General features: G+C 34.3%; 2 protein-coding genes across 4 annotated transcripts in view; one reads left to right on the top strand and one right to left on the bottom strand.

Moving 5' to 3' along the window:
* LOC115452424 (sortilin-related receptor) overlaps positions 1–1,925 on the top strand; it is a 38,810-nt gene extending 36,885 nt beyond the window's left edge. For all 3 annotated transcript variants that reach the window (XM_037437458.1, XM_037437457.1, XM_037437456.1), the window contains 3 exons: positions 253–305; positions 376–462; positions 952–1,925. In XM_037437458.1, the coding sequence (XP_037293355.1) occupies positions 253–305; positions 376–462; positions 952–1,005 (194 nt within the window). In that variant the 3' untranslated portion in view covers positions 1,006–1,925. The remainder of the gene's footprint in view (positions 1–252; positions 306–375; positions 463–951) is intronic.
* Positions 1,149–9,598, bottom strand: LOC115452892. Its single transcript, XM_030181515.2, has 8 exons — positions 8,747–9,598; positions 7,880–8,379; positions 7,372–7,692; positions 5,649–5,790; positions 4,886–5,024; positions 4,467–4,575; positions 3,991–4,115; positions 1,149–2,223 (listed from the first exon to the last, which is right to left on the bottom strand). The coding sequence occupies exons 1-8, from the start codon at positions 9,460–9,462 to the stop codon at positions 2,080–2,082; spliced, it is 2,196 nt and encodes a 731-aa protein (XP_030037375.2). The 5' UTR covers positions 9,463–9,598; the 3' UTR covers positions 1,149–2,079.
* Between the last annotated feature and the right edge of the window lie 4,595 nt (positions 9,599–14,193).

The following is a 14,193-nucleotide window of genomic DNA, read 5'->3' as shown; positions in this document are numbered from 1 at the left end:
ATTCTACGTTCGTTCTGTCATTTCCGTATCGATATTAGTGTTGTAATTATGTATTGAATGCCAGTAAATAAGTAGTCCAGTAATATCGAATTATTTTCAATGAATATTTTAGAAATCACTGGGCGCTATTATAGTAACAGACGAAAGGTACTCTTCAATATAATTTATATTTAAGATATTGTTTTATTCAGCAATTCATATTGATATGTGGAGTGCGAGTGCAGTATTGCTAAAGTGAATGCGTGTGCGCAGCGGTGCTGGAGTCGGCCGGCATGGGCGGCGGCGCGGTGTCGGCGGCGTGGTGGGGCGCGGGCGCGGCGCTGGCGGCGGGCGCGCTGGCGGGCGGCGTGGCGCTGCACGTGCTGCTGCGCCAGCGCCGCGGCGCGCGCCCCTTCCTGCGCTTCAGCACGCACACGCCGCGCTACGACAACCGCCGCGGCCAGGCCACCATTACCGACCATGGTGAGTCCTTGCTTAACTTACCGGCCTTTATTCATGGTAGGTATATACGGGTACATTAGTGATATTCATAGGTCGGCAGAAGCACGACTAGAGGATACCCAGTCCTAGTTTGAGTTAAATATGCCCGTCTAATTTCTATAGTCGCCGTGGCCGGAAACGGTTAGAAAGACTTCATCAGATAATGACGAACTTTTGTGGTTCGGTGGTATGAAACATATTTCATGATATGAAACATACACCAAACGAATATTCGTGGTTAAAGTTTGTACCAGTAACAAAATAGGAAAATCTTTTTGTAACTGTCTTTATAAATAAAACTAACAAATAATACTGATAATGTGTATTTATGAAACGACATTAATAATAAACATTTATACTAATCAGTGTAGCCTTAGACACAAATTATTTGATCGAATAAATTAAGACACAATATAGTGATAACTTTAAACTCCTAATAAGTATACGATTAATACTAAAAACACCTTTCAGATGACGACGACGTGCCGCCGATCCACGGCTTCTCTGATGACGAGCCGCTGGTGATCGCGTGAGCGACAACCAACAATTGTGATGCAACCGTGATCTTGTCATAACATAGTATTTTATATTTATTGTACTATACCTACTCTGTGGCAATTGAGAATGTGTTGGGCGATTTTTGGTGATGTGGATGACTTACTTTTTTAAAAACAAAATTGTCCCGTATTTGCCATAAATTATACAATAGGATCTTCATTACTCAAAAAATTGTTTAGCAATCGATTTGAATAAAATAAGAATACGAAGATTCCCTTGTCGCATTCTGAATTGCCAATTACCTTATTTTATATTTATTGTATGATACATACGCGTTTAGATCAACATGTGAATTTCGAGGTTGTTCGTAGTCACAAAAAAATCTTAGCGAGAAAGTACAGGTATTTTCCATAATTTAGACAATGAAATAGAAAATCTATATAAGTATTTTTATATTCAATAAATTATGCCCTAAGTATTATTACGTTACTGTGTTTAGTTCTTATGAAGTCGTCGGCAGTTTCACTTCAGGTAAAGTGCGTTGAAGTGAATCCGCCGACGAAACAAACGGGCTGTAATTTGTAAGACTTGTTTATTGTATGTTATTGATAAAAACATTTTATTTCGCGCTATTTTCTAAATTGTTATAGTTAATATAACCACATCTATCTCACTCATTGTTATTCGAGTTCGACACCAAAGAGCGTTTTATGTATTAAGTACAATTCATTAATTTATAAATTTAAACGTGTTGAACTTTGTTGTAGTGAAATTTCATTTGATATGTTCGCGTAGGATCTCGACATTCCCAATGTTTAGTAGTTAATGTTTAGTTCCTAGTGCCACTAGTGCGGAGTCGTGGTGTTTGCTCAGAATTAATTGTCGAAACGATCAAGCTGGTCTCGCACATAAAATGTAAACGTGATTAAAATAAAATTAAAAAAGTATTCGTAGTGTGTTTTGTTTTAACTATCCATCAACGTGCCCTATTTATCTGTTGATTTACATAGTAATCAAAACTAAATAAAAAATAAAGTTAGAGTTTACACTGCACCTATCTACCTCAAAGTACATATAAAATTACGGGTAATTATTCCAAATTCAGTCTTGATTGACAAGCTCGTGCGCCTGCATAGCCCACTCCGTCGCCGGTAGGAACACGACGTCAGTGTCTCGGAACACGGCGACGCCCACCACAGCGTCGCGTCCCTCCACGTTGCACATCAGCGGGCCGCCTATACCACTCTGGAAATTTCAATATAGTTTAAATACTGTCCGATAAAGAAAAAAAAATGCCAAGTAACGATCGAACGAACAGTTAATGAAAATAAACCCATTTTAATTTGGCTTATTGTTTTGACAGTCTGAATTTTTCATATATATGATAATTATTTTTAGTCTGAATCGTAAAAACACTGAAGTAGTCACGGGAATATGCTAATTTACCATAGTTATTAATAAACTCGCGACTGCCCTGAAGGGTTAGGTAGAAGCGCAACTAGTACGCTCATACTTTGCCACCACATAAGGTCAGTCGGGGGAAGTGCGCCATAAAATTTTCATAGCTGGATTCAATGCAAAATAATTTCTTTTTGTGCTGACTTAAGAATGTAATTTTATTAATTTAAGAATATTTGGTATTTTGTGATAACAACCTATAGCCATTCAAGGAAATCGGACCATAAATTAATAATATTTTGCTCAAAGTAAAAAAAATGGTGGTAGGCGCACTTGCCTCTGGAAATGGGGTAAGTGCGCCTGTGTGAAAAAAAACGCCAATATGAAACATTATAAAGAAAACACTCACTTTAGTCCATAGAGAAATAAGTTTTACTCGCATTGTTCTTGGATAATTCTTAATCACTCAATATTATAACAAACTATGGCTGTCAAATCAAATTCGGGGTAAGTGCGCCATATATATGTAAATCAGGGCTTGAAAACATTTTAGATTTTTTTTTTATATATAATTTTTTGCTATGTTAGAGTTTTGTGTGCGAATATGTTGGAATAAAAAAATGGTAGCTCTAATATAAAATCTATTTTATTTCTAAAAACTAAAAAAAAACATACAAAAAAGTGGGAATTAACAATTTTGAATGCATTATAACTCAATTACTTAGAATTTGGCCTTATGACATTTGATATGTTTTAGCTGCATTATATCCAGATAACGTGCCTGATCGAACAGTTGCAACCTATTCACGTAAAGTTGCTCTAGACCAAGGTATTTCAGTTTTTCTTTTGTAAAAACGAATTAACTAATACGCCCTTTTATTTAAGTCGACTCAAAACAAAAATACCTTGAGTACAAAAAATTCTGCTGTTAAGTATAACATTTTAGTAATAATAATTCATATTAGTAAAACTTATTCTCAAAAAAGGTTGATTATATATGGATTAGGGGCAAGTGCGCCATACGACTACTAACTGTGGCGCACTTGCCCTACTCGACAATTTTTAGGTACATTTTTTCGCATTGCTAAAAAACTCTTTATTTTAGTATATATAAATAAAATTCAGGCAGGAAGTTAAAATAAAAGGTTTAAACTATGTATTCACCTTACTGGTTTACAGAAATATGTTAAATATCTTGAAATATTTGATGTTATCTTTCACGGGGTCATCTCGGTTTACAGGTCTAAATGACACTTAAAATAAAATGGCGAATAAATCGTATTAAAATGAACATAGCCATTTATGTTTTTTAGTGGAACTGTATTTCAGTTAGTGGCATAGATGTAAGATTGCGGTAATTGTATAACATCAATAGTTCTCGATTTTTTTAGGGTAGGTGCACTTACCCCGTCGGCGCACTTGCCCCACCTGACCTTAATTAATGCCAATATCTTTTCCATGGTGGTTGGCGAACAAAAAATAGGGACAGAACTTTTCAAAAATGCTATTTAACAAAACCCTTAATCGACCGCAATACTCAGGCTTACAAATTTGCGAAAGGACTGCTCAATAGAAAAGGAAATTTTAACAAAAACAAATGTACAATAGACTCACCACGGTGCCACGCGATTGCACAGTGCCACAGAACGCGTTTTTCGGAAGAGCTGATTTACTGACTGAAGACATTTCATCACACTCATGCAGTTGCGCTCGTTGCCAACGAGATCTCAGACGCAGTGCTGAAAATAAACACAAAATCCATACAACTGACAAAAAAATGATAGATGTTTCTTAGTATATTCGTTTCTTTTCTTTTTGTCCATTATTAGTTATCTTAGTTCACTACAAGCAATTTGTGTGAAAATAAATTTTAGAGACGATTTTTCAAGCAGATAATCTGACAGAGATATCCTACAGACTAATTAAGTATAAATATCAAATAATTATTTTAACTTATTCATACAAACAGGTTTTTTGTTTGAGTTACAGTTTACCCTATGAATAATTTAATTGATTAAAAAATCAACAGGAGTTACGATCGTCACGTTACAGAAGAATGGTTAATTGTTCAATGAAACCGAAACCGCTACCTTGATCGAATCCACCCCAGCCGTAGAGCATACAATCCTTTCCTTGTCGAAGCTCCGCTACGCACGCGGTCTGAACTTCATCGCATAATCTGAATGGACGCGACCATGTCTGGAATTAATACAGAGCTATATTGTTACTTTGTTACGTACGAGCTGTCGCGTCGTGAAGTCTTTCGAAAATAAATATTTAGTAAAAAAAAAGTTGAGAAAGAATAGAACTTTTATCAGTGCTCAATCGTATAATATTTCTATATCTAAATATATTTATAAATATTATAATTAACCATCTCATGTCATATTTAGTAAAATTGGTATTGCACCGATGACCAATCAGTAGAAGATCTAATTATGCTATCTTAAAAATGTTTGTATTTGAATCCAATATTCCATTTCACGTTCTAATAATAGAAATTTCTTACCAGAGTAGCCAAATTGTTCGCAATACTGCCCGGTTTAAACTTCGGATGCAAGTGGACTTGCGGCGTTCGTTTTTTTGCATTCGTTTTTTCATTCAACTTCCACAGTCCAGCCAGAACGATAATACCTTTCGGGGAAACCCTAACAAAAACAAAAAATATGTTGATAACCCTTGAATTGTTTAAATATTGATGGGTCAAGGAAAAGGTTAATAGTCCAATATCCTGTAAGTGACGTTCAGAAATATAGGCAGTTTGTAAAATACTTTTGTTATTCGTTGCTACTTAATTCTAATGTAAGATATTCTCCACATATTTACTTATCAGGTAAATCGACGGCTATAAATGTTCTAACTAAACATTAGGTGTCCATCGGTAACCTGTTTAGAAAAGCGAAGGGTCGTTACACATCTGGACTATGATTTCAGGAAGACATCGACGCAGTAATTATTTTCTTTTATAATAGCTATTAGGTAGGTGTTCCACGCGGCTTTCCATGATCTTTTCTCTGTCTAAGAGTATGCTTTTGTCAGAGTTTATTTCTGAGAAACATGCAAATATCACAATAAACTTTTATGTTTATGATATCAGTAAGATATTTATAATTAGTTATGCATATATTACAGCAATGTCTTGACCGATTTGGAGTTAGTTACAATACCCGCTCTCTATCTGATACTACTCGAAAGTCCCAGCGACCAAACCTTTGTCGTCACTTGTGACAAACTTCGAGCCGGTCTCGACTAAGCGACCATACTATACTTACTCAGAAACGCAATCAGCAGCAGTTATAGCAGCACGGGGATGTACGAGGGTGCCGTAGCAGAGGATGTCGTTCTGATCGTCTGCAGGAGTCACCACTACCAGCCACGGATGGGAGCCTTCTTCCGCGCCACCGATTTGTGCATCTAGTCACATTTATAAAAATGTACTTACTTAACCATATTTTTTTTCTTTAACTTAAAAAAGGAGGTGTTATAAGTACTATGGTTTAGTAGGGTATATTTAAATGATGGTGATTTAAATATATTATTGTCTCTAACCTAACTTAACGCAGGACGCGTTAGGTTACCAGGTCGGGCGAAATAGTTTATTATAATATTTGTTTCTGGATTAGATTTCTTAGGGATGGACGTTACATAAACAGACGCAGTGCAAAATGCGTGAACGGTGTGTTGCGCTGACTATAAATTAGAGGGAGATGAGAAAATGTGGCTGAACAATAATACGGCTAGGACTAAAATTTATTATCTACTAGCTTTTGCTCGTGGCTTCGCCCGCGTGAAGGAGTTTTCCAGAATTAAAGTCCGGCTATATATTTTCCCGGGATAGAGGCTTACAACCTTTCCAGGGTCTTAAACTATCTCCATACCAAATTTCGTTTTATTAAACCACATTTTATGTCACTATCATCATCCTATGTCAGGCTATGTCCGTCTCCCGGTTTTAAGCTACCTCCCTACTAATTTTCAGCCAAATTGGTTCAGCTGTTCTTAAGTTATAAATAGTGTAACTAACACAACTTTCTTTTATATATATAGATGTGCTATTCGTTTTTTAAATCTCTGGGTTTCCATTCACGTAATAACCTAGCCAAATAAACAGAAGTATTAGATACGCTCAGAATTAGTTGTCAAAGGAAGCTGTATTGTTTAGTTTTTGTACAGGCCAGTAATGCGAAGATATCTTACTCACTATCTTCCGATTAATTATGCGTATGGTTTTATCACTTTACGTTTGGATGTATGAATGTATAAAATATCGAGCAGGTATAACAGTCAATCTCAGATACGTCGCCCAATGACATAATTGAAAGATTTAAAAAGTAAAGTTCATTCGCGACTTTACTTTTTCATTTATGTATCACCGATCGCTACAGTATTTTTTACACCAATGGCGAAAGCTGAAATTTTCATAAAGGGAACCCGACACAACATATAGGTAGTAATAGGTATAAATGCGGTCTGCAAATTATTCTAATGATAATTAGATTATAAACTGTCCCACTGCTGGGCATATTTTTTTTATAGAGAACTCAGGTATGCAAGTTTCTTCACGATGTTTCCCTTCAACGTGAAAGTGAGCGATAATCCATGGAGAATACACACATAACTCTAGAAAATCACTTCAAGTAATGACCCTGCGATCACTTGTCTCGACAGTCCATTTTACTCCCAAGGTAGGCTAACGTCGCTATTAATTAATATTTGATATATATTCATATTTTATCTGTAATCTTTAGTTACAGACAAAGCTTTTTTATAATACAGTTATGGATTACGGATACAGGCATATTACAAAGCATAGACTTCCGTTCCTTTCCCTAATGCGCATGGTCATATTATGACGATATCCTTGGATTAGGTTCCGCAAACCTATTTATAGAACAAACCAACAAATGTAACGATATAAATATGGTATAAAAATTCTAAATATTAATACATAAGTACGCTGAATTATTCTTGAAAAATATAATGCAATTAAAGTACCTTTTTGCTTTAATTTCCTTCCAGTTTTTTCACAGTCACCAAATAGCTGAGTTTCCTGTTTATAGTTGTCGGTGTTTTCAGAACTTTTCACAAGCCTGATATTTGATTCTTGAACATCACTATCATTGCTTTCGCCAGATTTCTCAATCGTTCTTTCGGGAACTTTGTTTTTGTTACGTACCAAGTTAAGAAGTTTAAAACCTTGAAAATCTTCAAAATTAGGATTTGACTGAAAATTTATAATTTGATTTTCTGGATTATATTTTTCTTTTTCCGTCACAAGTTTTATAGGCTTTCTTCCTTTTTTAGTGTTTCGGTTATCTGCCAACAGATAATCAAATTTTAGAAACAAAATCAGGGCATACAAACTGGAAACTTATTTCTTATGGGTTCACGGATCTCATAGTTTAGTATTGACAATATTTTAAGATATTAATATCAATGATTGATGTCTTACTGCTTATTCCATTAGTTAAGAATAATAATTATAAAATAATGTGGCAGTTACCTTTTCGAGGATCTATAGTTCCATAGCCAAATGGAGTTCCAGGATCGTCAACATCATCGTATTCAGTGCCCCCGCCATAAGTTTGTTCTCGCTTCGTCACAGACCAGCCGGTCGGCTTTCGTTTCTCTGAATATATTCCTAATAAGCCTGGTCGCGGCAGTTCATCAGTATACTCTTCGATGGAGTCATCTTTATAATCATAGTCTGTTGTCTTAATTGGTTTCGTAGTGGGTTTGAAAGTATTCTTAATATTCCAATAAGGATCTTCGTCTTCATTTACTATTTCGGCGGGAACTGTTTTGGTTTTTTCTTGGGGCCGTCTCCGTTTCAGAAGTACTTTTCTTTGTTTTAGTTCTTCGTTGGATCTTTTAGAGCGTATTTTTTCTCGAAAGAACACTATGCCTTGGTCTTTATTATCAGTATTTTTGCTATTGTCTTTTATTGGTAAAGGTAGTACGCAGCATACAAGTGTTGGATTTTTTGGGCCTACATTCAGGCTTCTGTAAGTAAAAATATTAACTTAATTATATATTACCCAAGTACTTTTTTCGAGACTCAGTTAAAAGAATATGTTCTGAAAGTTGGTAAGTCTTCCATTTTTATAGTAAGGAGTGACTTAACTATTAAATCGATCTTAATTCTAATTTCGAGCCAATCATGAAACTGTCGCAAATTGCGTGCCATGGGAGGTGGATCCAAGATCTCTTGTTTCAATATAAATTCAAAATATAATTGCGCCAAAGAGCCTTTAAATTTTATAACTTGACTATAATTATAATAATATGTTGTATTTATTGGTTGTTAACATTATAAACAATCACATAGATGTGAAACTAAATAAGAAAAGAATGATAATCGCGTACTTACTTTCCGAATTCGACAGTGTAAATAAAACCGTCCAGTTTTATACATTCTTGTTCTTTAATGTAAGTACAAATATTTTTAGACTGCTCTTCATTTCGATTTTTGCTATCGAAAAATATTATATCGGTATTTGTTGTAACTTCACTTGTGCTTTCATGGTTTGGCGCTGTTGTTTGCGTATTGATAATTGTTGTAGCAACTGTTTTTTTGGGTTCTGGTATAAAAAATGTATCTCTTTCAGGAAACTTAATGCCGACTGTATCTTGCGTAGTGCTTGCAGTAGTTTTCTTTACTGTTGTTTGGTCATTTCTGTTGAAATTCTGAGTCGATGCAGCTTGATTATATTTATTTTTATTACTCCTGTCGTCACTCGGCCACACAAACTTATTGTTATCGTGCCTTTTATACTCACCGAATATAATTTTATCTTGACTATTGATCATTTTATTTATCTTTGCTTGTGTAGCACCAGGTCTCATCTTATTGTCTTTAACGTTTTTTGGATTGTTAATGATTTTAGATTTCATTTCATGAACATTTTCGTCAAATAGTATCCTCGTTTCATCAGTGTCGAATTCCGTCAAGTCTTCAAACTGAGGCGGTGGTATTTTTTTTCCGTTTAATTCACTCACTTTGCTATTTAACCACCAAAACTCACCATTTAATTGTGCGCAAACGCTGTTCATGAATAAAAATGATATAACTATTTTAGTTAACATTGCGTAAATGTTTGTATGCCGCTGTTATTGTAATTGTCGCGTGATTTGCGAAGTACGATTTATAATTACGTCCGTTTGGGCTGAATGCGATGTCCGATCGCGCACCCTACTACGACAATGAATGGTCGGCCACTGAACTGCATTTGTTATAGTGCTGTGATGAAATATCAGATCGCAAGGCCATGACCTATATACCTAGGGACTGTCTTTCCTTCTCTGAGGGCGGTTTTGCGCGGGTCATTTTAATATATTCATTGATCAATGAGATAGTTGAAATAATTATAGTAGATTTATCTTAAATTATATTATAGTAGTTATCCGCGTATATCTGTCTGGCAATTAATCTGCTAAATTCTGATATTTCAATTAAGTTTATTTTTTATAATAGAGATAATTAATTTATTATTTACAAAGACATCAAAAATTATTATTTTCGAACGCTTATAGGGCATACGCTCGTTATAAATGATTACTTAATTATTGCTTACGAGATACAAGATAATATACTCTTCATATATGCGAATAAAGTTTGTTTGATTTACTTAGAAATGATTTATTTTGATTGGTTTATTTTTAGTGTGCATAGTTAGCAGTTGATAGTTAATTGGAATCGGTCCATAATAGGTACACGATCTATGTATTAAGGATTGACGGGAGAACGGCTCAATATACCTAATAATCAACCGGATATCATAATTTTGCTTCCGACTATTACCGTCATGATCACAGGCGTTGTTAAGATCAGTTTCTGCATATTCGGCCAATTATAATTATTGGAGTATCATGTGTATAGACTACGGTATAATTAACCTAGATGGCATAGGAAAACCATTATTATTAACTTAAATAACCGTTATTTTTTATGGGTTAAATCAATTATTTTTATTCTCTCTGACATTACTCATTAATTAACAAAGACTACACAATATATTTTCAAACTCTCGCGATATTTCAATGAACTAATTTATTTGCGTTCCAAATCTTAATCAAATCCAGCTAAGTTGAAAATTCATTGCCGTCCATTATTATTAGAATGTTGATAATAAAGGCCTTGACATAAATACTTTTTGCGGTAAACATTGCATGATTCATGTAGGCTGGGAGACGATTTTAATACTCGCAATACTTTGGGTATTTACAGGAAAACTTTGAGGGAACATGTGGCAGTTGGCAAGGTACGGAAATTATTCCCAGTATTTATATTATCGATAAGTCTTCATCATCGGGTATTGTTTGATTATACGTTACGATTTAAAGTAGGTAAGTCTATATGGGCGACGGTTTGGATATGCTCTTAGCATTGCTGATATCCGTGGATGACGATAACTACTTACCATCCGAGGATCGTTTGCCCGTTTATCCTCAGATGTATACAATGTGTGTACATTACATATGTGTATACAAGATGTCGCAGCAAATGAGATGTACTTTTAGTCAATAAACGCAATATTTGAATGCTTGACTGATCTCGAATCTGGGACTACAATGGACGACTAGACAACCATTGGACTAACGACTAATTAAGTGACCAGGGAAAAGCAGCCCATCTACATCACCTATGATTTTTACTACCACAGTTTTTTTAGTGCAGTTGTCATGTCCTTTTTGTTGTTTGTTAGTTATGTAATTTATGACTGTTTCCGTGGCGTAGTTACGTTACGGTGCGACTGCAGTGCTCAGATCTCGGAATGGATCCCGGGACAGGCAAAGTGATATTGGTTTTTTCTATTCAGTATTAGCCTGGAATTTGGAATTTGTGTCCGATTTGGCGATAGGTTCGCTCCTATCATGGGATGGAATACACACGGCGGAAAGTGGATTCATCAGTTGTGTCTCTGCCTATCTCTTCAAGGATAAAAGGCGTGAGTGTATGGTATATAATTTTGTGAGTGGGATTTGTGTTAATGTGTTGGTAAGAAAATAATAATGCAAAGTCTTGAATTTATAATCCGTTCTTGTAAATGGCGTTCGATTATGAATGAAATGAAATGATTTAATTTTGCACTTCATTGATTCATCTACTCTGTGTCATGGACGAGTATCCCAATACTAATACAGCATCAATGTACAAGGTCATAATGCGATACTTTCTATTCGGGCATTGATCGTTAGTCATTACAGATTGATTCGACACCGGAGGAGCAATGTAAAATGTACTAATCTTGCTAATATTATGTATGTGAAGATTTGTGACAATGTTATTGTTTGAATGATTTTTAGAAGTTAATGTAGTGGATTTAGATGAATTTGGCACACGGAAAATTATATCTTAGATTTACATATAGGGTATTTTTTATAATTTTCTCCCATGAGAAATAATGGGATTTCTAGTGTATTATTTTTAAATAGATAGTGGTGGTTTTAGAGACTTACGTAGCGAGAAAGGTTTTCCACGTAACACCTAGGTTAGAATAAAATTTATCGAAAGAAAGGCAATGGCGATTTAAAATTTTAAATTTTTTCAGCTACTTTTGAGTTTGACTGTGCCTAGTAAATTACGATTTAGATTTTTAAAAACTCTAAGAGGAACAAACTTCATGAATTTTAGAAGAGTTGGACATTTTGTTAAAATGTTTATTATAGACTAAACATTTTATGAACAAGAGCATGTCAATTAACGAATCGAAATTTTTACTTAAAGCACTGGAACCTGTTTTAATTATTTTATGAATATAATTGCTACCATTTGAATAAGATAAATGCCCCGATGATGTATTAAAATACTTAAATTTTATTATAAAAATGTATAACATAAAAAACATCTCGTTATAATCTTATGTGCTAAGGTAATATGTGATTGTTGTGTGTAATGTTTTAAGATGAATAATAAAGGTAAGTAAATGCGTGTGTCAGTTCCAAAGAAATAAGAAATTACTCATTTGACATTGTAACGCATATATAATTTTATATCCGACATGCCAATTGAATCATTAAGTAGATACTTAAAGAATGTAATACCGCGTAAAAATAAGAAAAACGTACTAATTAGGTATGGAAAGAATAACTAAACGTAAAGTCTGATCATAAAATAACCTTGCCATGTTGTGGGAAAATATAATTATGGAACTAATTTCTCATAGAGAACACATATACTAAGATATTTTCTTGTACTGACACCGTCAACAAAACTAGCGCCTCTATTTTGATTTGAAGTATAAGCTAAATATTTAGATTTCCTTTTATACCGCACTGCAGCTGATGGTTTGTGTAGTAGGGTGTAATAGAATGTCGACTGACGAGAGACAGCCGGCCTGTTGGAACCGGAGATATACGTCTATCGACTTTCCTCTTAGCTCCAACTTGACACGTCCGAAACAAGACATTTTTAAGTAATTTAATTAAAATTTTGTTGCTGGATATGGTACACCAATTTAATAACATAAGACACAGTAAAGAAATTTGACAAGTAGTCTATTAAATCTTGTCTTTCTTCCTAAATTGTTTACAATATTGCATTTAGTAAACTTGGTGCTGGGTTAGTTTTGCTTTTACTTTTGTTACATTTGAATGTCCTAGCTTAGATATTTACGTAATATATGATTACAACGCCACATGGCCTGAAACTTTATATCTAATATTATTCTCTGTGTAAAGCTAATGTTTTGTATAGTCTGGTTATTATTGTCATACAATATTACAATAGCATTTACTTGTATTTTTTTCATATTGGTTTTGAGGAGTGTCGTAATTTTTAAATCAATACAAATGATGTATTTGATTTGTTACAAGTATATAAACCATGAGGTTAGTTAGTTGTTGTACAATAAGGGGTAATACAACTGAATTACTAAAGCCTATAAATCTCAAATTAACGGAATATGTATTGAGTATTTTATATAAATCTGACCTATTTTTTAAACGTAGGCATATGAAACAGTATTAGAAGTAATTTTAAATATGGCCGCATGAAACGTATATCTCAAGTGAGGCTCCAACTCCTGGTGAAACTGCAAACGCTACAAACAGTAAATTAGGTTACCGTTGAGAGATACCCGCTGAAGTTAGTGCAAACTCCTGATAAGAGTTACTCTAAAAACTTCGTGCAGCTCCCAAATTGATTTCGATAGAAACTACGAACTTAGCTAAGGAATTGATAACTCAGTTTGCTGCAAGCTAAAGAGAATTTGTTTTCTAGCATTCATTAAACTTAAGCAAGTGTTACGAGTTGTTATCCTTTTGAGGAAACTGAGTTTGTTGTGACAATATTGAAAGATTTTGTTGAGGAAAGGATTTAGTCATTGTTGACAAATAGTTTACTATATATATGTTACTTTATTTATAGTTTGTAGGCGCTAACGTTAAGGTACCTAATGATATTTGCTAAGGTGTAGACTGTGGGTAAATAGTTCTTAAACATTTAGGTCAAAACAGATAAATGACTGGTGGAAAATCCTAGTACTGGCCTTTAATACAATCCACCCGTTCACTGATTTGCATCAGATCAGCCTGTTGGATAATAACCTTGTGTTTAGCAAAGTGGGTATACCCAATACTAACATAATGTAATTAACTATAATAAATCATAATGTTACTCATTTAAAGGATACAAATGTTCGTGGAGATGTTTACATTATAATATTTGTTATAAGTAAAGACAGAATTTCTTGAATGTATTTGAATGAAATTTGACATCCAAATGGACGATGACCTACATATAAGTTACTTCTATCCCAGAAGAATCTACCATGACTTTTATCTTGAAAAGAACATTCACACGAAGGTGGTTTTACT

This window comes from Manduca sexta, chromosome 11 (genome assembly GCF_014839805.1).
Source record: "Manduca sexta isolate Smith_Timp_Sample1 chromosome 11, JHU_Msex_v1.0, whole genome shotgun sequence".
NCBI lineage: Eukaryota > Metazoa > Arthropoda > Insecta > Lepidoptera > Sphingidae > Manduca > Manduca sexta.
The sequence above is the reverse complement of the archived record's forward strand: the minus strand, read 5'-3'. Positions and strand labels throughout refer to the sequence as shown.